The 21,326-nt window shown below is 45.6% G+C and overlaps 1 protein-coding gene across 1 annotated transcript in view; it reads right to left on the bottom strand.

Moving 5' to 3' along the window:
- Positions 1-21,326, bottom strand: part of FLT1 (fms related tyrosine kinase 1) — a 195,169-nt gene that overhangs the window by 10,691 nt on the left and 163,152 nt on the right. The window contains exons 18-25 of the mRNA XM_025364472.1: positions 21,089-21,193; positions 16,673-16,786; positions 14,497-14,585; positions 9,894-10,050; positions 9,365-9,462; positions 8,571-8,693; positions 6,544-6,655; positions 4,648-4,747 (exon numbers count right to left, since the gene is read on the bottom strand). Of these exons, the coding sequence (XP_025220257.1) occupies positions 4,648-4,747; positions 6,544-6,655; positions 8,571-8,693; positions 9,365-9,462; positions 9,894-10,050; positions 14,497-14,585; positions 16,673-16,786; positions 21,089-21,193 (898 nt within the window). The remainder of the gene's footprint in view (positions 1-4,647; positions 4,748-6,543; positions 6,656-8,570; positions 8,694-9,364; positions 9,463-9,893; positions 10,051-14,496; positions 14,586-16,672; positions 16,787-21,088; positions 21,194-21,326) is intronic.

The following is a 21,326-nucleotide window of genomic DNA, read 5'->3' on the forward strand; positions in this document are numbered from 1 at the left end:
GCCTGGGCACCTGGATATGAAACATTTGTCCTAATAGCACAGAGGTCAAATCTTGTCCTGGGATTCCAATGTCAACAGATTCCTCTGCAATTCTTCTCTTACGTTTTATTATTATTATTACTATTATTATCATTATTATTATTATTATTATTATTTGATGCAGAGTCTCGCTCTGTCGACCAGGCTTGAGTGCAGTGGCATGATCTCAGCTTACTGCAACCTCCGCCTCCCAGGTTCAAGTGATCCTCCTGCCTTAGCCTCCTGAGTAGCTGGGATCACAGGCGCCCACCACCACGCCTGGTTTAATTTTTGTGTTTTTAGTAGAGATGGGGTTTTATCATGTTTGCCAGGCTGGTCTCGAACTCCTGGCCTCAACTATTCACCAGCCTCGGCCTCTCAAAGTTCTGGGATTACAGGCATGAGCCACCACGCCCAGCCTCTTCTTTACATTTTAGATATAACGGCATCAGGCTCCTCTCTTGGGCATGTCTGCATGGACTCGAGGTCTGCACCTACCGCCCTCTCTGAAAAGCACAGGCCAGAGGTCCATACATGCACTGCATTAAGAACAGATTCTCCCTGAACCTTGCGCTCTTCAAGGGATGTTTATTATACGTTACCTCTTCTCTCAGAAGATGGTCTGGATGAAAAAAGGACTCTGAGTCACACTCAAATCTGAATGGGCCCCGAATTTGATTCCCACCCATCAGGCTGTAAGCACTGTGTGGGCAGGGCCTCATTTCCACACCTCTCGCCTACCCCAGAGCAATAAATATCTGCTAAAAGAAGTCAGACTCGTCTCTGGGAAGAGATGACTCTGCTCCTTCTGTGAATTCTTCAGCTGTACTGCAGACAGTACAGCTGTGCTTGTGCTGGGAGAAACCCCAGTTCATAGCCTCCCTCGGACACTTCTTAGAGGTATGCCTTTAGGGGGCGCCAATGGCTCTAGATATCTCTTAAGTATATTCCTATTTTGTTTCAAAGTATATGAGGTGGCTGCCAAACGCAGTAAGACTACAGGAAGGTAAGAAAAAGAAAAAAAAAAAAAAAGAATCCAGGTGTGGTGGCTAACATCTATAATCCCAATGCTTTGGGAGGCCATGGTGGGACAATTGTTTGAAGTCAGGAGTTCAAGATCATCCTGGACAACATAGCGAGACTTTATCTCCACAAAAAATAGAAGAGTTAGTCAAGCATGGTGATGCACGCCTGTAGTCCCTGTAGTACAGGAGGCTGAGGCGGGAGGATCACTTGAGCCTGTGAGGTTGAGGCTGGGCTCCAAAGAGAGGCCTTCAGGTAGAGGCTGTGGGCTCGTCTCCTCCCGCACCATCGTCTCCCCACAGGATCAAGCTGCTGTCTGGGAGAGGCACCATCCTGAGCAGGACACTCCCTGATTTCCCTGCTGACACTTGTAAACGGAACCATCTACAACCACTTGCTGTTTTTCACTTTTGACTCTTGGATTCCGATTTTTAGTTTCCACTCTTCTTGCCTAAAATCCAATGTGAATCATCTCAGCAAACACCAAAGGAAAAGAAAAAACAAAATCAAAAAATTCATTGCTTATTCCCTTACTGAAGGACATCTGATTCAACAGTATCTGGGCAAGGAACCAACAACTCAATGTTACAAGATTTTGTGCCACTAAGTAAATAGGTTTAGTAAAGTTAAGAGACATTAGTTTGCATCCAAGCTGGGGACGAGGGGCCTCCAGGAAGTTTTCTTTCCAAGCTATCACCCAAGTTCCCAAATACACACCACTTTACGCCAAGTTCAGATCACAGAATCCCAGTTCTGAGAAGCTGCACTTGGTCCTCACCCAGCCCTTCCTACTGTTAGAACAAACAAGAAGGAAATTACTCCATCAGCTTTCACATGCTTGAGAAAATGTCTGAAGGTTTGAAGTCTGGCCTTCTGAAGAAGTATTTCACCAGAGCTTCTTACTTTTTAAAATGTCTAAAATCTCTCCCTCCTCAGAATTAAGGAACCATACCACTCTCTCTAGGTCGCTCGAGGCAAGGGAGCTACCTGAGTGAGGTTTATGTAAAGACTTGAAGGTTTGAGCAAGTCCAAGGCAATTTTTGGTCCAAAGCTGATGTGACTTTGTACCTCTGAGTTATTTCCGACCACAGCCTGGGTATGAACGGGAAGTGCACTCTGCAGGGGTGTGGGATGGTGCTGTGGTCTCTGGACTCAGGCTGAATTCGCTTAAGTTATTACCAGTGCAGCCTTGAGCAAATCACTTACATGTGCAGTGCCTGTTTTCTCATCTGTGAAATGGAAATCATGGTAGTCCTACTTTATAGGACTGTTATGAGCATTAAATAAATTAATGCTTAAAATAGTGGCACTTATAAGAACCAAATAACTATTTAATCAGTATTATTCAATACTGTTATAATAAAAACTAGTTTCAGGCCAGGCATGGAGGCTCACTCCTGTAATCCCAACACTTTGGGAGGCCAAGGCCAGTGGATCACTTGAGCTCAGGAGTTTGAGACCAGCCTGGCCAACATGGAGAAATCCCATCTCTACAAAAAAAATACAAAAATTAGCCAGGCATGGTGGCACATGCCTATAGTCCCAGCAACTCAGGAGGCTGAGGAAGAAGCATGACTTGAACTCAGGAGGTGGAGGTTGCAGTGAGCTGCGATCACGTCACTGCACTCCAGCCTGGACAGCAGAGCGAGACACTATCTCAAAAAAACAAACAAACAAAAAAACCCAACTAAACTAATTTCATACTATTTAGAATTTATACGGAAGTAAAAATAAAAATTAATTTCATACTGTTTTGCATTTATTTTGATGTAAAAATCTTGTTATTTAATAATAACAATTATTAGTAGTAATTGAGAGCCTACTCTTGAGATTTTCAGACTATGTGAAGATTGGAAGGACATATTTAATTCAAAGCATGAGTGGCCATATCAGAGAAGCATTTCTTCTGAGGACTGTGGGGTCTGTTCCTAATTCAACAGCCCCTGTGGTCTAGGGACATCAGTCCGGAGGCTTGGGTTCTAAATGTCTCCTCTGCTTCTCAGCTGACAGACAGCACATTGCTTCAGGTCTTGGCATCTCTGTTTCATTACTTGCTAAATTCAGATTATAATAGCTGCCCTGACCACCCCTCAAGGTCTCTGGGAACTTCAAATGAGACTATATGTGGGAAAACATTAGAAAATCATAAAGTTAATCATCCAGCTCTATCCCCAGCTCTCAGAAACAGGCCTTGCCTCAGCTCCCTGTACTTTTCTGATGAGGACACCATGCACCAGTGACAAGAACAGGTCCCCTCCCGCTTCCCTATGCTTGGGCAGAGCTACCCAGCCCTGCTGTTGGGCCTGAGTCTTCCGTCCACCTCTCCAGTTCCCCATTCTGGGCCTGACCTACCCTTACCCCGAGATGATGAAGGAAAGAGACAGCGACTTTGCCCTTTGGCCAAGCCCACACTTCCTGCATTCCCTGACTCCTTCTCAAAGGCCAGCCAGTGCTTCTGACAGGACCCCATTGTGTGGGTGGAATGGGAGGGCCCCTGCCAGTTCAGGAAAGGTGGTGCCGCCTCAGGGAGGCCCAAGTCCTTGTCAGCAGCTCCACAAAAGTGCAAGTGTCATCACATTCCTGCTCAGGCCTCAAAGTGCAAAACATCCACAAATCCCCAGGAAAAAAAGAGTGTCCAAGAGAGGCAAGCAAGTGCAATTTGCACAGTAGAGAAAGCCTCACAGGGACACCCCGAAAAGCCATGTGACCAGGCAGCTCCAGACAGCTGCTGGGCCTATTCCTAAAGGATTCTTTTTTTTTTGAGACACAGTCTCACTCTGTCGTCACCCAGGCTGGAGTGCAGTGGCGTGATCTTGGCTCACTGCAATCTCTGCTTCCTGGGCTTAAGTGATTCTCATGCCTCAGCCTCACAAGTAGTTGCCACCAGGCCCGGCTAACTTTTGTAGTTTTAGTAGAGACGGGGTTTCACCATGTTGGCCAGGCTAGTCTTGAACTCCTGACCTCAAGTGATCCGCCCGCCTCTGCCTCCCAAAGTGCTGGGATTACAGATGTGAGCCACCACGCCCGGCCCCTATTCCTCCTAAAGGATTCTAAGGAACTTGTATTGCCCACAAAGCCTTCTGTGAAGCATAATCATGATGTCAGGAAGTTCCCCTTTTCCTCTCCAAGACCTCTTCTCCAGACCACATCAACCCCTTCATGGGCGTTCTGTGCAGATATAGGAATGGTCACAAGATCAAGGTCTGGCTCTCCATCCCTAGGGCTGCTAGGCCTGTTTGGCTCCCACTCTGTGAGTGAGGCCAAGGTCTTGCATTCAGTTCCTGGGTGACCTGTTTGTTTTGCCTGGATTCATACCTAGAAACTAAATTTCTAACTTCAGTTCCCAGCTAGAGCCCTTGAAAAGTCACGTCAGTGGTCAGGAGAGGAAATAGGTAGGGATGGGTCAAGGGCCATGTGCCCCACTGTAAGAAAATGCTCCCAAAATATCTGGGCCTGACGGGCTGAGGGGAGCATCTCTAAAGGAAAGAAGAACCTTGGCATCTTCCAAGACTGGGACTCTAAGAATCCACGAAACATCCCCTTCTCAGGGATGCCCTGGTGAAAAGCGAGCTGTCAGATGGGGAGCGGAGGGCACCAAGGGCTCACATTTCAGGAGTAGAGTACTCAGGAGCTCTCATCCTCATGCCTTCCCTCAGGCGACTGCAAAAGTCCTCATCCATTTGTACTCCTGGGTATGGAGACCCGCCTGTGGGAGACAATGTGGAAAACACAGGGCCTATTATGGCTTCAGGGTACAAAAGACCAAGAGGGGACAATTCAGTGTTTCTTTCCTCCCTTTAAAGTGATGTTTTAGTAATAAATTCCCAGTGATTACAACAGATCTCAATGGACAGTACAACACACAGAGAAGCTCAGCGAGTCCTTGCTAAGGACACCCGCTTGGTTGGGTGGTCACATGGTGTGGGGCTGGTGCCCACAGGCCATTCCTATGGCTACTCCTGCCTGTGTGGTCAGAGGAAGAGGTGTCGTCTGAAGGGTCCTGGTCTTCTCCCCACAAGTAACTCTAAAGAAGTCCCATCATTAGAGACTCATCCTTTGGGTTAGCGAGTTTTCTTTTTTTTTTAAGAGATGGGTCTCCCTCTGTCACCAGGCTGGAGTGTGGTGGCATGATCTTAGCTCACTGCAGCTTCGAACTCCTGGGCTCAAGCAAGTCTCCTGCCTCAGCCTCCAGAGCAGCTGGGACTCCAGGTCCTCACCATCACGGCACTTGGCTTAGGCTTCTTTTTAAAACGCCAATAGATTTGGGATAGGCTACATGGGAATCATTCACACTTGAGTGGGAATGACTTTAATTCACTCTCTTGCAAACTTCCTACAGTACCAGGGCTCTAGGAGTTGTGACAGGACTGAGGGAAGGGGGGCTTTGGGCTCCAGGGCTGGGCTGAATGGAGTGGAGTGGGGTGGGGGCTGCCCGTGGTCAGGAGTCTGCAGACCTAAGAGCGCCAGAGACCTAAGAGGCCTAGGCTTTGCCTTCTGCCGGTTTTACTGCCCAGGATTCCCCTACAACCTTTCCTTTTAGGGGGATTCTTGCCAGGGCTGGGGGTGGCAAGGCCTTCTAATGCACTCTTGTTCTAGCCCTTGAGCCTCATCTACCTCAGCATTTGTTTGTCTGCACTTTCTAGTGATTACTGCTGGTAGGAAGCAGCTGGGAGACGTGCAGTGCTGGCACTGTGTCATTGTGGGGCCACTGCAGCCGCCAAGCTGCTTTCAAAGACTGGAAGCAACAGGTGCCTGTCATCGAAAGCAGGGGAATGATTTTCACACATTACAGGAAACCAGGGATGTTACTGGGTGACTTTTATTTGCTGTGAAAGGCAAATTTTTGGCAAAGCCCAGAAGACTCTTGGCTAGAACTTGAGTTTTGGAGGCCTCAGATCATCACTGTGTGTCTGCAAGCAGATGTGGGCTCTGCACGCATCTGTGTGCTTTGAACAGGGCTTCTAGCCGCCCATAGTGGATGTTTTTGCAAGCAGGATAAATACAACCAGTGTTCTTTACTGCTCATCCTGTATAATCCGGTGTCCAGAGCCGTATCATGTGTTAATATCAGAGGCACTGGAAAGGTCTCCTGTTTCTAACAGCACTTTCCTCACTGGGTTAGCTGGGCTTATTATGGCCTTTCCTAGGAAGAAATTCTGAGGTGGTGGGAGATGCGGGGAGGGAACGGGTAAGGGCGTTAGAGGTGTGCGTGTTGAGGAATTGGAAAAGGACAGAATCGGAAAAAGTACAGAAAAAGATAAACCCGACTTCAGACTTTACACCCATCTGACCTTGCTCATGATCGTATAAAGCCCTTTTACAGTAGAGGGCAGACAAGCATATGCCATTACTCATCTGAGAGTCTACATGGACCCATGGCACCCTAAGAGTTTTTGTTAACAGTAGGAGCTAATCTAAAGGCTATCTAGCCAAAGGACATTCAGCAGAAGATGCAGACATTTATTTCTGGGCTGTTTGATCTCTTCCTTCTCCCAAATTTACCTAAGGAGAAGATTTCCCACAGCAATACTCCGTAAGACCACACGTCGCTCTTGGTGCTGTAGATTTTGTCAAAGATAGATTCAGGAGCCATCCATTTCAGAGGAAGTCGAGTCTGGAAGAGGGCAAAGGGGCCTTGAGCAGAAGGGCATTAAAATAAAGCACATTCAACCCAAGTGCCCATGGGGTCACCTCCCAGATAGCATATGGCCCATAAATCATTTCCTAGAGCAGTTCTGGTTTCTAACATAGAGAACACCATAGTATGCAGTGTTACCCTAAAAGAGGGAGCTAGAGTGCTATACTGAGTCCAATGAAGGCAGTACATGTTCAGTAAGCCCCTCTGATGTGTTCGGCATGTCCTTAACTGCATGGCTCTGTGAGAAATCCTCCCCCACAAAGAAAGCTTGCACTCCACAGGGACACTCAGGGCTTGGAAAAGGAAAAGTGATCTGAATTTGAAGATATCCCGAAAAATGGTGGTGATTTCTAAAAATTTTTCCCAAGAAGGAGGATTTTAAAAGCATTCCTATGCAAAAAGACAAGATTTCAAAAGTCACTGAATAGGGAGAGTGTGCAAAAGCATCAGAAAGAAGAGAAGAAGGAAAGAAGTCAGTGTTGAAAGAGAATATACAGTTGGTTTTCAAGCATGTAGACAAATCTTCCTCTTTTTCAGATAGCAGGAATCCCAGTGAGTTAGGCCTCACCACTTTAGATGATGGGGACTGATGGGAGGTATGGGATAAAGGAGAGACAAGGAGAAAGGAAGTGGGAGGGGCAGGGAGGCTGACTCAGATACAGATGAACAGAAAGGAGGGGTGGACTAACATGAAGGTTGATGCCATCTCTCCAGACCAGGGCCCCAAGGAAAGTTTGTTTTCCTTTATTTTCTTTTACTTTTACAAAGGGTCAACGCGAAGTCGTATGTTTTGCTTCTATACAAACAGATTGTGGTGCAGTAGCTCTCAAAGTATGGTCCTAGGACCTGCTATGTCAGCACCTTCTAGAACAAGCATGTTCAATTCCTGGCCCGCAGGCCACATGTGGCCCGGGACAGCTTTGAATGCAGCCTGACACAAATTCGTAAACTTTCTTAAAACATTATGAGATGTGTTGCAATTTTTTTTTTTTTTTTTTTTTTTTTTTCTTTTCCGCTATTGTTAGTGTATTTTATGTGTGGCCCAAGATAATTCTTCTTCCAATGTGGCCCAGGAAAGCCAAAGGATTGGATACCCTTGGTGTAGTAACTGGTTAGAAACGCAAATTCTCAGGCTCCACCCAAGACTCACTGACTCAGAAACTCTGGGGGGTGGAAGGCTTGTTAGGCCAGCACACTGTAGCATAACACGCCTTCTAGGCGATATGTATGTTCAATTAAGTTGAGAACCACTACTGTAACTCGCTGGTGCCCAGACACAAGCTTAACCCTCAGGGTATATAGGCTGGAGAAGGGAGGACATGGGACGTCACCTACAAAAGTGAAAAATAACACTATGTCTGAGAACAAGCAGGGAAGAGAAGCCAGTGCGAGCCAGCAGAGAGATGCTAGGCATGGAAGGCCATGGGAAGTAAACAGTCTCCTTCATAGTCAGCTACTGCTGACAGTCTTCCCCGCCCTTTCCTGAGACAGATACACCTGCTGAATCAATCACCCGGGTTTATTTGAGGGAAAGAGTCCAGGCTGTTCTTTTCAGTGGTACAAGGAATTTCCCCAGGATTCAAAGGAAGGTAATGCTAAGGTCTCACCCAGGCCCCACCAAACACTTCTCAGGTTAGCAAGTCTCACGCAGCGCTGCCCAAAGGACAGGTGGCAGGCCAGGCATTAGGGGAGAGCAGAACCAGGAGACAGTGGCCTTTCTGAGCCTTGCACAAGGGCTCTCTGGGATGCCGCTCCTCTGGACTGCTTGTCTTCACAGAAAGCCAATGATGGTTTTCAGGGACTACAGCTGAGGAAGTGTAAATATTTACCAAGTCTGTTGTTTAAAAGTAATAGGACATACATGAGTCAAATAAGCAGCAAACTGACTTACATCTCCTTTTCTCACATAATCGGGGTTCTTATAAATATCCCGGGCGAGGCCAAAATCACAAATCTTCACCACATTGTTCTCAGATAAAAGAATGTTTCTCGCTGCCAGGTCCCGATGAATGCACTATAATAAAACAGCTGCATAATCAATGCATTTTCTTAACCTAACCAACTAATTTCCTACACCTCTGCATCATTAATCTTAATTTGGGAATCCATTTCCCATGCTGTGAAGGGAGCACCTCTCAGTGCACACTGCTACCATAGACATGAAGAGCCTCTCTACAAATACAGGTCCCCAAGCCCCAAAGTCAAGACATGTTCTGAATCTCCTGGGCTACTATTTGATCAGTGAAGCTGGTTATCTCAGATTTACCAGTGGGCAAACTTGCCCCACAGCCTTTTATCCTGAGCTGCCAAGATGAGATCTTTCTTCAGCTGCAGTTTTGTGGGAGGGCCCCACATGGCTATATTAATAGTAGCTCTCCTATGAAGTCATGTATTGCGATTTGGGCCAGATTTGAAAATACGCCAGAGGGCACTGTGGAGAGCAGATGCCAGATTCGTCTAGTCTGACACCTGTGAGTTTTCCCCAGAATTAAGTTCTATCCACCGGTATCCACGACTCCTCATTCTCAAAACTCCTCATATCAGGGCAAATTAAGGTACTTGCAGTGGTGTTTGTTCTACATTTAAGAACACAGGTATCAGCAAATACTAGGAAAAATGAATTTATAGCAAAGGTGTGTGTCCAACCCTGGCAAAGAAGGAAAAACAGTGAACAGCAAGACTGACCTTTCTGGAAGACAGGAACTCCATGCCTCTGGCCACTTGAAAACTGTAAGAAATCAGATCTTCCATAGTGATGGGCTCCTTGTAGAAACCATCAGAATCTGGAAAGCATTAGAACCGTAACTGTTTGTAATGGCTCTTGTTATCCCACCAAATCCCAGTTTATTGGAACAATGTTAGCAAAACATAAAACAAACCAACAAGTAGATCAGAGTTCATTTTTAAGAGTATTTGAGTTTCAACATGAACACCAGAGATTTTTTCCAGGCCTCCAGCCCATTTTATCCAAGCATGGGGGCAGGGGGATGATCCATTAGGATGAAAATGCCTGAGGGGAGAAAACGGTACAGTTCCCTGTCAAAATTAGTAACTCTGTAAATAATCTTAATTCAAATCTTATCTCCTCAGGACATTACCATTCGAGTCTCCCACGGATGTTTATTAGAGTGATAAATAAGAAAAAAATTTCAGAGATGCACAGTATGTTGTAAAAATATCTCAGCGCGTAGGACAGGAAGGAATTAATACCTACCCTCCTCTTCCTCAACATCACTCAGACTTTTATCTTCCTGAAACCCGGAGCTTGCAAAGCTCTCGCTGCTGGTGACACTATCTAGTCTTGGTTTCTTGCCTTGTTCCAGGCCTGGCTCCATTTTTTCTTTCTTAGGCTCCATGTGTAATGCTGCATCCTTTGAAGAGACCGAAAAGGACCCAGGTAAAAAGGAGCTCCAGCACAGCAGTGGGAAACCAGTCCCTCAACTGGCAATTGCCTGATGAGAAATGAGAGCATTTCACTTCTCAAAATGGATCGTGAACTAGCGCAGGGGCCCTACAGTGTCCAGGAGCCTGACTACCTCTGGGGTTGCAGAGTCTGTTGTGCTCTTGCCTGGGCTTCTAGACAGCATCTTAGATCAGATAAAAAAAAATTAATAGTGGTGGGTATTTACTGAATGCTTGCTCTGTGTGAGCCGGTATATTAAAAGCTTTAGGTACATTTCTTGTTTAATGTTTCCAAAACAGGTTCAGAGAAGTAAAGTAATCAAATTCACATGCAGCTAATAAAGAGCAAAGCTGGCCGGGTGCAGTGGCTCATGCCTGTAATCCCAGCACTTTGGGAGGCCGGGCCAGGCAGACCACCTGAGGACGGGAGTTTGAGACCAGCCTGACCAATATGGAGAAATCCTGTCTCTACTAAAAATACAGAATTAGCTGGGCATGGTGGTGCATGCCTGTAATCCCAGATACTCAGGAGGCTGAGGCAGGAGAATTGCTTGCACCCAGGAGGTGGAGGCTGCAGTGAGCCGAGATCACGCCACTGCACTCCAGCCTGGCCATGAGAGCAAAACTCCAGCTCATAAAAAAGCTTAAACCCAGGATTGGTCGGTGCCCACGTCTGTGCCCTTAACCACTCTTCCATGCCACACGCCATCTTGTGAAGGATGACATCACTGAGAGGAAAGGATCCCCAGTGTGCTTGGTGCTTCACTCTGTAACCCCTAGGAGGAGTTATAAGAGAAGGCTATAGTTACCAATTTCCCAGGTTTCCTTGGGGAAGGAGGGAACATGGACATTGCTTTTTTTCTCTTCCATTCAAAACAAAGATACGAGTTGATTCTAACAAGGGTAGTAATGGCCTTTCACCCTGGACTGCGCATTCAAGCCCCGGTTCATCTGGCTCTTCCATTAATCATGTGATCCTGGGCAAGTCACCTTACTTTTCTGAGTTTCATTATCCTCTTCTGAAAAGCTCTATTATGCTATTATTTTATGATTCATAGGAAAGGAGTTGTCGGTTCTGGGTGTTCATGGGAAACCAGAAAAGATTTTTATTGCCTTTTGTAATTCATCTAGTAACTATGACACTCTAAAAACCTAGCACTTTCAGTGGCTTTATAATTAGACCATGTTCCTAGCTTAGATTCTGCTAGACAGCAATACTGAGGCAGAGGCAGAGAGGGACTGGGGTTCAGTGGTGTCCCTTGATCTATTTGCATGGTATGGCAGTGCTAGGATTAACCCGCCTCCCCCATCCTTCCTGGGCTTTTCTAGAAATGTCACAAAGCAAGAGCGATCCCTCCACTAGAGGGCACAGTGGGAGCAAGCAGAGCACAGGGAGAAAGCTTCAGGAGGGACAGCCCTAACCTAGCCTAAAAGCCAAAAGGGCACCAAGGTTCCCAGTCCCTGAAAAGAGACCTTCCGGGGTCGCAGAGGGAGGCAGGCCTCAGAGTAAATACCCACTGCCATCGCAGGTAGCCCACCTGAGGGCAGGTAAAGACTTTCACTATTTGTTATTGTGTTTCCACAATGCAGTTATATTGGATTCTGTTCAATTGGGGACTGGAATTTTATTTTTCACAAGATCTTTTGTGGGACAGAAGGCATCAGACAAAGCGCTGGCAATAGTGTGGGGAGAAAAATGCTCCACATGCTCACTCAGGGCTCTGCGTGTGAAAACTCTCCCTGGGCAGCCTTCGTCCCCAAGGCACCCAGAAGTCACAGCCTAGGCATGTCCCCAAGGACCAAAACTCAGGCTCCCTCACTCCCTTCCTGACTCCCCATCAATGGTATATTCAGCTTTGCTTATCAGTACCACTTTTGTTAAATAAAGGTAATTTACTGAACTCTTGGGACTCTGGCAGAATATAGTGAATTTATTACAAACCATATTTAAGGATCCCAGTTAATTTATTTGGAAAATGAAGTATTCCATTTGCAATTTAGCCTTTTGGTTTTGTCTTTTCTTTACCTTTATCTTCCAAATATGAAAGACAGCCATGGATTTTCCACAAAAACACTAAGCTCCACCAAGTTGCACAGGGAGGCAAATCATTAAATATAGCCAGAGAAGGAAGCAAACTCTTCAAAACAAAGGACGCACAAACCCAAACGTTCCATCCTGCCCAGGTCCCTAGGGTATTCTGCTGGCTTAGCTCTTCCTGAAGTCAGTCCAAAATTTCAGGACTAAGGGGAATTTGTACTGCCCTCAGCCCAAGGCACCACTTTCCACTTTTTCTTATACTTTTTTCACCTTATTTAGTGTGGTGCACAGAAAAGGCAGTGGAGGAGGAGTCAAGACAGCTGAGTTCTTTCTCCTTCTGACTTCACCTCATGGTAGGTGTGAGTCCTTAAGCCAATCACTTGACTTCTCTGAGCATATCTACGGCCTGCGAATATGAAACAACTGATCACAAAGATCCCTTTCAACTTCAAGATTCTAATTCTTAGGCCGGGCACGGTGGCTCACACTTGTAATCCCAGCATTTTGCGAGGCTGAGGTAGGTGGATCACCTGAGGTCAGGAGTTTGACCAGCTTGGCCAATATGGTGAAACTCTGTCTCTACCAAAATATTCAAAAATTAGCTGGGCACTGTGGTGGGCTCCTGTAATCCCAGCTACTCGGGAGGGTAGAGGGAGGAGGATCACTTGAACCCGGGAAACGGAGGTTGTAGTGAGCTGAGATCGCACACTGCACTCCAGCCTGGTGACAGAGAGAGGCTCTGTCTCAAAAAAAAAAAAAAAAAAAAAAGAGTTCTAATTATTAGAGGACCTGACTTAAACCCGGGGAAAATGATGTTCTTGCATATATTGCCTGTCTGGTAGAACACCTCTGTCTTTGATTAGATCAAAGTTCGAGGGATGAGAGAATTGGCCAGCTGTCCAGTGGTTCTTATTTGTGTGTGAAGATTCTTGCCCACATTATAAAGATGGACATCATTCTTGGATTTCAGACATTTTATCCACCATGTAGATCAGTGGCACGAAGTTGGACTCACCCGATTTTTCTATCTTAGTAGGTCAATGATGTTGATGATGATAATGACAGTGGTGGTGACGGTGATGATTAACATTTATTGAATGTTTAACTGAGAGATTTTCATTCTCCTGATAATCCCATCAGCTGGATTCTATTATAAGCTTCATTTAATAAATGAGGGAACTGAAACAGACAGGTTGAGTAATCTGTGTTCCCAGATTTCATGAGAGGTAGAGACAGGATTTGAATCCAGGAAGTCTGACTCCAGAGTCTCAGTGCTTAACCACCACATTACATGGGTTCATCACCAGTGTTGCTGATTACTAGTTAATAATGCTGAATCACTGTCCCTTGGACTTCGTCAGCTCAGAGAAGGACACAGTATTGGTGCCATACGTCACACTGGCAAAGTTTTAGTAAATTATTTCTCCTCCATTCAATAATCTCTTTTTTTTTTTTTGAGATGGAGTCTCACTCTGTTGCTCAGGCTGGAGTGCAGTGGCGTGATCTCGGCTCACTGCAACCTCTGCCTCCCAGGCTCAAGCGATTCTCCTGCCTTAGCCTCCCTAGTAGCTGGGATTACAGGCACAGGCCACTACACCTGGCTAATTTTTGTATTTTTAATAGAGACGGATTTTTGCCATGTTGGCCAGGCTGGTTTCGAACTCCTGACCTCACAAGATCCACCCGACTCGGCCTCCAAAGTTCTGGGATTACAGGCGTGAGCCACCGGGCCGGTCCAATAATGTCTTTTAAACCTTGTTTGCCCTTAGGTCTTGGGTCCACATGTTCCTTTTACTACACAGCTTTTATTTAGTGATAAGGCTGGTTCAGAGTATATGTAGGGATGACATGGGTAGTGAGGTTGTCAGGAAGTGGGAGAAAGGGCAGTAGAAAGGAAAGATAATGCTTTCTGTCCCTAGCCCCATCATTGGTCTACTGCTGATTGTACAAGTCACTCAGTTGATTTAGCCTTAGTCAAAATCTAACCTAATAAATGGAGACAATTATATTAACTATTATTTTCCTTAAAGAAATAAGTGACTTGTATATGTCTGCATGTATATACACATGCACACATACATAGGAAGACAAAGACAGAAAGTTATTGATAGATATTTAGATAGGTGGCTAGTAGATTTACTCTCAAATTATGGCTGCATACACACAAAGGGATCAAATGATTCTCTGTGCTATCCACACTAGAGTGTAACAGATTATCAGGGGGAAAAAAAACATGAAAAAAGGAGAAGCAGCAGAGATTGAGTTTTAAGCTTAATCATTAACAGAACAATACAGGTTTCTCTTGCTTTATGTTGCTAAAGACTAAATGAAAACTCATTGCTATATTTTAAAAAACTCCAACTTTTAAAATCCTTACCTTGTTGAGAAAAAATAAGTCACGTTTGCTCTTGAGGTAGTTGGATAGATTTCCATATTTGCAGTATTCAACAATCACCATCAGAGGCCCTGCAGCCAAAACAGCACATGCTCATGCTCAGCCACACCAAGCCAGTCAGCCATTTGCCAGCCTTCAGCCTGCCCGAGAAACCTCAAATCAACCAGCCTTTGTATTAGTGGGGCCGAGGGATGCGATTTAAGGATGAGAGGCCCATGAATACGGTGACTTTTTCAGTTTAACCTAAGGCGGTGTTTAAAGAACACAATTGAAACAGAAAAAAAAAAAAAAAAAAATGGAGGTGGGGGGCAGTGCAGAAGCATTAGAGAGAAAGGATTAGAAGGAGGAGGGCAGAAATACCTTTGAGGAGGGGAGAGGCAAAAGCCAGCCTCTCTGCCTCTTAACCAGATCCTTGCAAGTAGAGGGGCTTCTGGTTACTGTCACACCAGTCCTGGGACTATTAAGCAGCTCCTCCCTCCCTCCCAGGGCAGAGATGGCTACCTGGCCGTCTCTCCCCAGCAGTGTCTGCGCAATTTGCCTTGGGGCTTGCCAGAGTATCTAAAGCAGGAGTCGGCAAACTCTTCTTGTAAAGGTCCAGCTAGTAAACATTTCAGGCTTTGCAGACCAAGGAGCTACTACTCAGTTCTGCCTTTGTAGCCTGGAAACAACCAAACAAGTATAACTGTGCTCCAAGAAAACTGTGAACACAGAAATTTGAATTTCATACAATTTCATGTCATGAAATATTATTTTCATTTTTTTTTTTTCCCCAACTATTGAAAAAGGTCAAACCATTTTAAGCTCACAGGCTGACCTTGGTTTGTCAACCCGACCCCGGTCTGAAGGAAGCAAGAGGGTTGAAAAGGAAGTCCAGCTGCACTGTGGCGCCCATGTGGTGCTCTGAAGGCCTCCTCTCTCCTGCTCTCCGTTTCCACTGCGTGCTTGGGCTGGGCACGCAACCCACAAAGCAAGGACCACTTCCGGGTCAAAGGGGAGTGACCCTGGCGCTGCTTCACCCGCCGCCGCCCAGAGCATGCCGGGAGCCCAAAAGCCGCTAGTTCTTTTTTGTGTTATGCAGAAGTTGGGCTGGTCCTGGTGGAGTGGTTTTCTCTTACTATGAGGACACGCTAGAAATCCTGATAGCATCTCATCTTCCCCCTAGGTTCCCGAACGGGAAGTTGCTTCCAGAGTTTTTTATCTCCCCTCTATGGCGGCGGTTGCCGCAGAGCTCGACACCTGCCTGGGGTCCGGCCACTCTCCTCAGAGCGGCTTCCATACTGGCGCCCGGCTGCAGGGAGCTGACGGCCGCACATGAGGGTAGGCTGTCTCATTATCCCTGGTCAGTTTTACAGATGCAGTTGAGGCGAATAGAATGAGGTTGCCACGACAAAGAACTGGAGAAAATGTTACCGAGGATGACGGAGAAGCAGGCGGAGCCCTGGCCAGGTCCCTCCGACTCTTTCTGGCCTCCCCGGCCGTTAGCGCCTCTCTAACCACCTCTGCCCCTGGCAGATAGGTCTTCCCCAGCTACCCTTCATCCCTGCTACCTCTTTTGAGAGCTGGAGAAAACATCGGCATGCACAGCTCCTTTGCACCTTGCTGGCGCAAACAGTGATCACACATCTACTCTCAAGCTCTGACCCTGCCATATGGAAAGAAAGATCTGCGACAACATGTTGGAGCTGTTAATCATAAAGCACGGCTCTGTCCCTGCTCCCTTGGGTAAGGTCTATCTGCATAGTGGATCTGGAGGGAAGGGCCCCCACATCACCTCCTCCTGGGACCCTACCAGTAGTGATTCATTCATTCCTTTAGGTGAAGCTTCAAGGAATATGCAACCTTCTACCTTTTACCTTGGCTCTGACCACACTTCTTCAAACCCATCCTGAGAGAAAAGTGCCCTCTGCTTGGCCTAGAGCCTGTGGAAGGAGATCTAAAAGGGAGTCCTCTTCAGAATCTTTAAATTAGCTGCACAGGGAAGGGATTTATGGGAGCACCCTTCTGTAGATGCACAAGTTGTTTCTTCTGGAGCTACGAGGGAGGCCATTTTCCCGGAGGCGAGGAAGCACAGTGCCAGGGAGAAGGAGCTTTAAGGCAGAGAACTGTTCTCCCAGCCTGTGCAGGGGGAGATGGAGCCGGCCCTCCCCTTCTCCATTACCTCCTTGCTTGGTGCAGGCTCCCAGCAGGTTAACCACGTTCAGATGGTGGCCAATGTGGGTCAAGATTTTGAGCTCAGTCATCAGAGCTTTGTACTCGCTGGCCGTGGCCCCCTCTGTGTGAGAAGCAAGGAAGAGTCAGGGCGACAGGACAATGGGGCTCCTTCCGCCGGAGGCGGCATTCTTGCCCTCCTTGTTTGTCAATGCTCAGCCGGTTGCTTCACTAACTTCCCCACATTCTGCAGAAAGGCCAAGTCTCCAGACTGTTTTCATTACTCCCACCCTCCTGAGCCAACATCCTTTTGATTACAGTTAGGCCCAGCACAGTAGTGGGGTTAGTCACTGGACATTTCCTCTTGGTGGACCTAGTTCTGTTCAGCAATGCGCTGACTCAGAACTGAGCACCTCGTGAAAGTGCCTTCCAAAGGCTTCCCTCTGTCGGAACCAGGTGCAGCAAGAACCCACCAGGCAGGGAGTACACTTCCATGTCCTTTCTTCTCACCTTCTCCCTTTGGAGAGTCACAGAGAAGGAGCACAAGGGGCCTGCCAGGGCAGAATGGCTACTTTTGTAAACATCTTTGCAATGTGTTATTTTCTCCCTATAACCCTTTCCTTCCTGGAGTTCACAGGGTTATCTTGGGTTGTGAGGATCCATAGCATCTGACTTCGACTTCAATCTCAGAGATAAGCATTATCAGTCCAAGAATTAGCAGAGTCTAAAGCCTAAATTGAGTTTGTTCTGTTTGTTCTTATTAGTTAATTTGCAAGGCATTTAAACATTTTAAATTATTTTTAGAAATATAAAAATCAAATAATCTTGCTGTAAAATATTTCAACAATATAAGTTGGAATAAAAAGATACGAAGTAAAATGATCTAGATAAAAAGTGAAAGCCACTCCAACCCACTTGCCTTCTTAGAAGCAGCCACTGTTAATAGTTTGGTGTTCAGACCTTTTTCTATGCATTTATAAATATGTATATTCAATCAGAGGTCCTATATATATATATGAGATCATATACATATATAGTCTATTTTTAAAAATTTGTTTCCTTCATTTTAATAAATCGGAGACTTTTTCTATTCTTTTTATTTATTTCTATTTTTTATTTTTATTTTTTTTTGAGACAGAGTCTCACTCTGTCATCCAGGCTGGAGTGCAGTGGTGCGATTTCATTTCCCTGCAACCTCCTCCTCCTGGGTTCAAGTGATTCTCATGCCTCAGCCTCCCGAGTAGCTGGGATTACAGGTGTGTGCCACAATGCCTGGCTAATTTTTGTATTTTGAGTAGAGACAGGGTTTCACCATGCTCCTGACTTCAGGTGATTCACCCACCCTGGCCTCTCAAAGTGCTGGGATTACAGGTGTGAGACACCGTGCTCAGCAGGTTAATCACGTTAATGGTGGCCACTGTGGGCCCATTCTTTTTAATTGATTAATGGTGTCCCTGACATTTAGAGTGTCTGTAGTCTTTTTGCTATTACAATTAATACTGTGATAGTCTTTGTGTAATCTCTGTGCACACATGTAAGTGTTTCTGTAGGACAGTGTCCTGGAAGTGGGTTAGAGGTATGTGCATTTAACATTGTGGTAGATACCATCATGTATTTCATAAGCACAAATCATTTTTAATAATAACCAGATAAACTCCAAAGCCTGCGCATGGGGTTAGGGCTGGTTTACAGTAGACGCTCAACGAATATTTTGGAATAAATAAACACAATTACTCTTCTTATTTCAGACATGAGTGTAAGGCCTAAAAAGATTAATATTTTTGCTCAAGGACACTTTGAAAGAGCTTTTGACTCATGGCCTTTGTTTCACTTTATGCTTTTTTTGTTTTTTTCTTTTTTTTGAGACGGCGTCTCGCTCCGTCACCCAGGCTGGAGTGCAGTGGCATGATCTCGGCTTATTGCAACCTCCAACCCCTGGGTTCAAGTGATTCTCCTGCCTCAGCCTCTCAAGTAGCTGGGACTACAGGCACCCACCACCACGCCCGGCTAATTTCTGTATATTTTAGTAGAGACGGGATTTTGCCATGGGCTGGTCTTGAATGCCTGACCTCGTGATCCGCCCACCTCGGCCTCCCAAAGTGCTGGGGTTACAGGCATAAACCACCGTGCCGGGCCATGCCTTTTTTATATCTCCCAGAAACACATGGCCAATTAATTTAAGCAAGAAAGCTGAATGAATTTTTTTTTAAGGAATTTTATAGAGTGGGTGATTTGGCAGTCATTTATAATCAATGCTGATGGCTAAAAAAAAAAAAAAAAGAAATAGGCATTTATGAAGACACGACACATGCACTCTGTATTACATAGAAGAGATTCTCTGAGCCTTTAAAAAATAGCTGAGCTACAGTGGCTCACGTCTGTAATCCCGGAACTTTGGGAGGCTGAGACAGGAAGATTGCTTGAGCCCAGGAGTTTGAGACCAGCCTGGGTAGGATGGTGAGACTGTCTCTACAAAAAAGTTTTTTTTTAATTAGCTAGGTGTGATGGTGTGAGCCTGTAGTCCCAGCTACTTGAGAGGCTGAGGTGGGAGGACTGCTTGAGCCTGAGAAGCAGAGACTGCAGTGAACTATGATCATGCTACTGTACTCTAACCTGGGTGACAGAGTAAAACCCTGTCTCTTAGGGAAAAAAAAAAAAATCTCAAGTTAGAATCTTCTTTCAAACTCATTCGTCTCCCTATAACCCTTTCCTCTTTGGAGGAAAAAAACCAGGCTCTGGTTCAGCTTGCTGTATTTATAGGCAGGGCCACAGGAGTTATCTTGGATCCCCAACAGACTAGTGTGGCCATCAGAGCTGCCTCTCCTAGAGGACAATTTGTGGCAGCAAGAAGGGAAATGGGACTAGCTGAGGAAACAGTTGCTTCCAGATTTAGTTTCCACCTATCTCTAGGTTGGATACTGGATTGCCTCGATAAACCAAGCCAGGATCATTTTCAGGGTTTTGGAGCAGTGGGCCAATTCCAGGAGGCCAGACCTCTGCAGCCCCTCTTTTGTGGCAGACTGGTGTGGAGGAAAGAGCACTGCATTCAAAGCTGGAAGACTTTCGCACATGAACCCTGACTTACACTGAGCAGCTGTGTGGCCTTGCAGAGGCTCTTTAACCTTTCTTGGCCATGTTTCCTCATCTGCAAACAGGATAATAATGTCTACCTCACAAAGCTGTTGAAAGGACATAAGAAAAATGGCCGTTTCGTATGGTTCAGCCTAATATGAAAAGCATCTAGTCTGGTGCTTTCTAGTTGATGCCTCTTCTCTTCAGAATCTGGGGTTCTTGAGGGGAGGGTGCTAGCATGCCTCTATTTTGACAGAAATACCTGCCATCATCTGGGAAGTCTACTCCAAACAAAAGTTCTGACTTGTAGATGCCAAACTCCTTCCCAGACTACTTTCAGAGTAGAACTGGCAGGTTCTTTGCAGAGTTTTATTAGTTTTTTCTTGAGGAGTACAGCCTTTTGAAGTTGAAAATATATTTACATGGGCCTTTTGAAATAATGGAGTTATTGCTAGAAGATTAAGAACTTTGAAGTCTCTCTACGCAAACAGCCCGTTCTCCTGGAGCCTGTACTAGGTACCTGTGTAGTTGGACTCACAGCTTGCTGGGCTTCAAAATCTCCCAGCAATATCCTGGAGACTTTGGAAAGTTAAAAGCTGCTTTTTGAGTTTTCAGTTCTGTTGAATTGAAGCATCATAAAATTCCATTACAGATGAGGAAATGAAGTAGTTTCTACACTGTAAAGGACCTGTGAGTCTTTGAGACATTTGGTTTACACAATTTTCACTGATTTTCATTTTCAATCTGTCTTTGGTATTGGGCATAAGTCACTGTGTGATTTGGTTCTACCTCCCAGTGCTTCACAGAGTAGTAGTATGTTTCAACACTAGAAAGATAATTCAGTTTTTCAAATTGCTAAAGAGGAAATGTTTTATGGCTGAGGTTGTTAGTATAAAATAGTTTAGAGTTCTGGTCAACTCAATTGTTCTAGCTTTATAGTTTTACTTTATAGTCAGGTCAAGCCCAAGCAAAGCCATTGGGATTTAGGATGTGCTGCTAAGTTTCCATTACAGCATCACAGTGGATCATGCCAAAATTTGAACCTGCAGTTACAATGGGCTTAAGTCCCTTGTTGTCTACAGTCTGTGATGTGAGAAGAGAAAGACCTTTGAGGTGACAGAGATCATTTTCCTGTGGACTGTGCTGGATTGTTCCATTTACAAGGTTTATTCTGAGCTCGTGCTGGCCTAATGTAAAACTCATGAGCAAAGAGGCCTCTAGCAGTAGAAGAAAATTATGTGGCTGGGGCAGAAAAAGCTTGTGTCTGTTCCCAGGCTATATCTAACTTGTACCAACATTTAGGAAATGCAAAATGGTGATGCGTCAGTTGAAAGCCAAACTACAGCATACATACCTTTCAGCATTTTCACAGCCACAGTCCGGCATGTAGGTGATTTCTTAATGCCAAATGCTGATGCTTGAACCACTTTTCCAAAAGCCCCTCTTCCAAGTGATTTGCCTACAATGAAGAGAAGACAGTGGTTTGTTTGCCAAGGCAATAGGGTGAATTTAAGTCTTTTTCAGGAAGGAAATGCCTTTTCCTATGTGTGCATGTGAGGCATGGAATCTCCAGTGAACTGACCCTAAAAGAG

Source organism: Theropithecus gelada, chromosome 17, assembly GCF_003255815.1.
Source record: "Theropithecus gelada isolate Dixy chromosome 17, Tgel_1.0, whole genome shotgun sequence".
In the NCBI taxonomy this organism is placed as follows: Eukaryota; Metazoa; Chordata; class Mammalia; order Primates; family Cercopithecidae; genus Theropithecus; species Theropithecus gelada.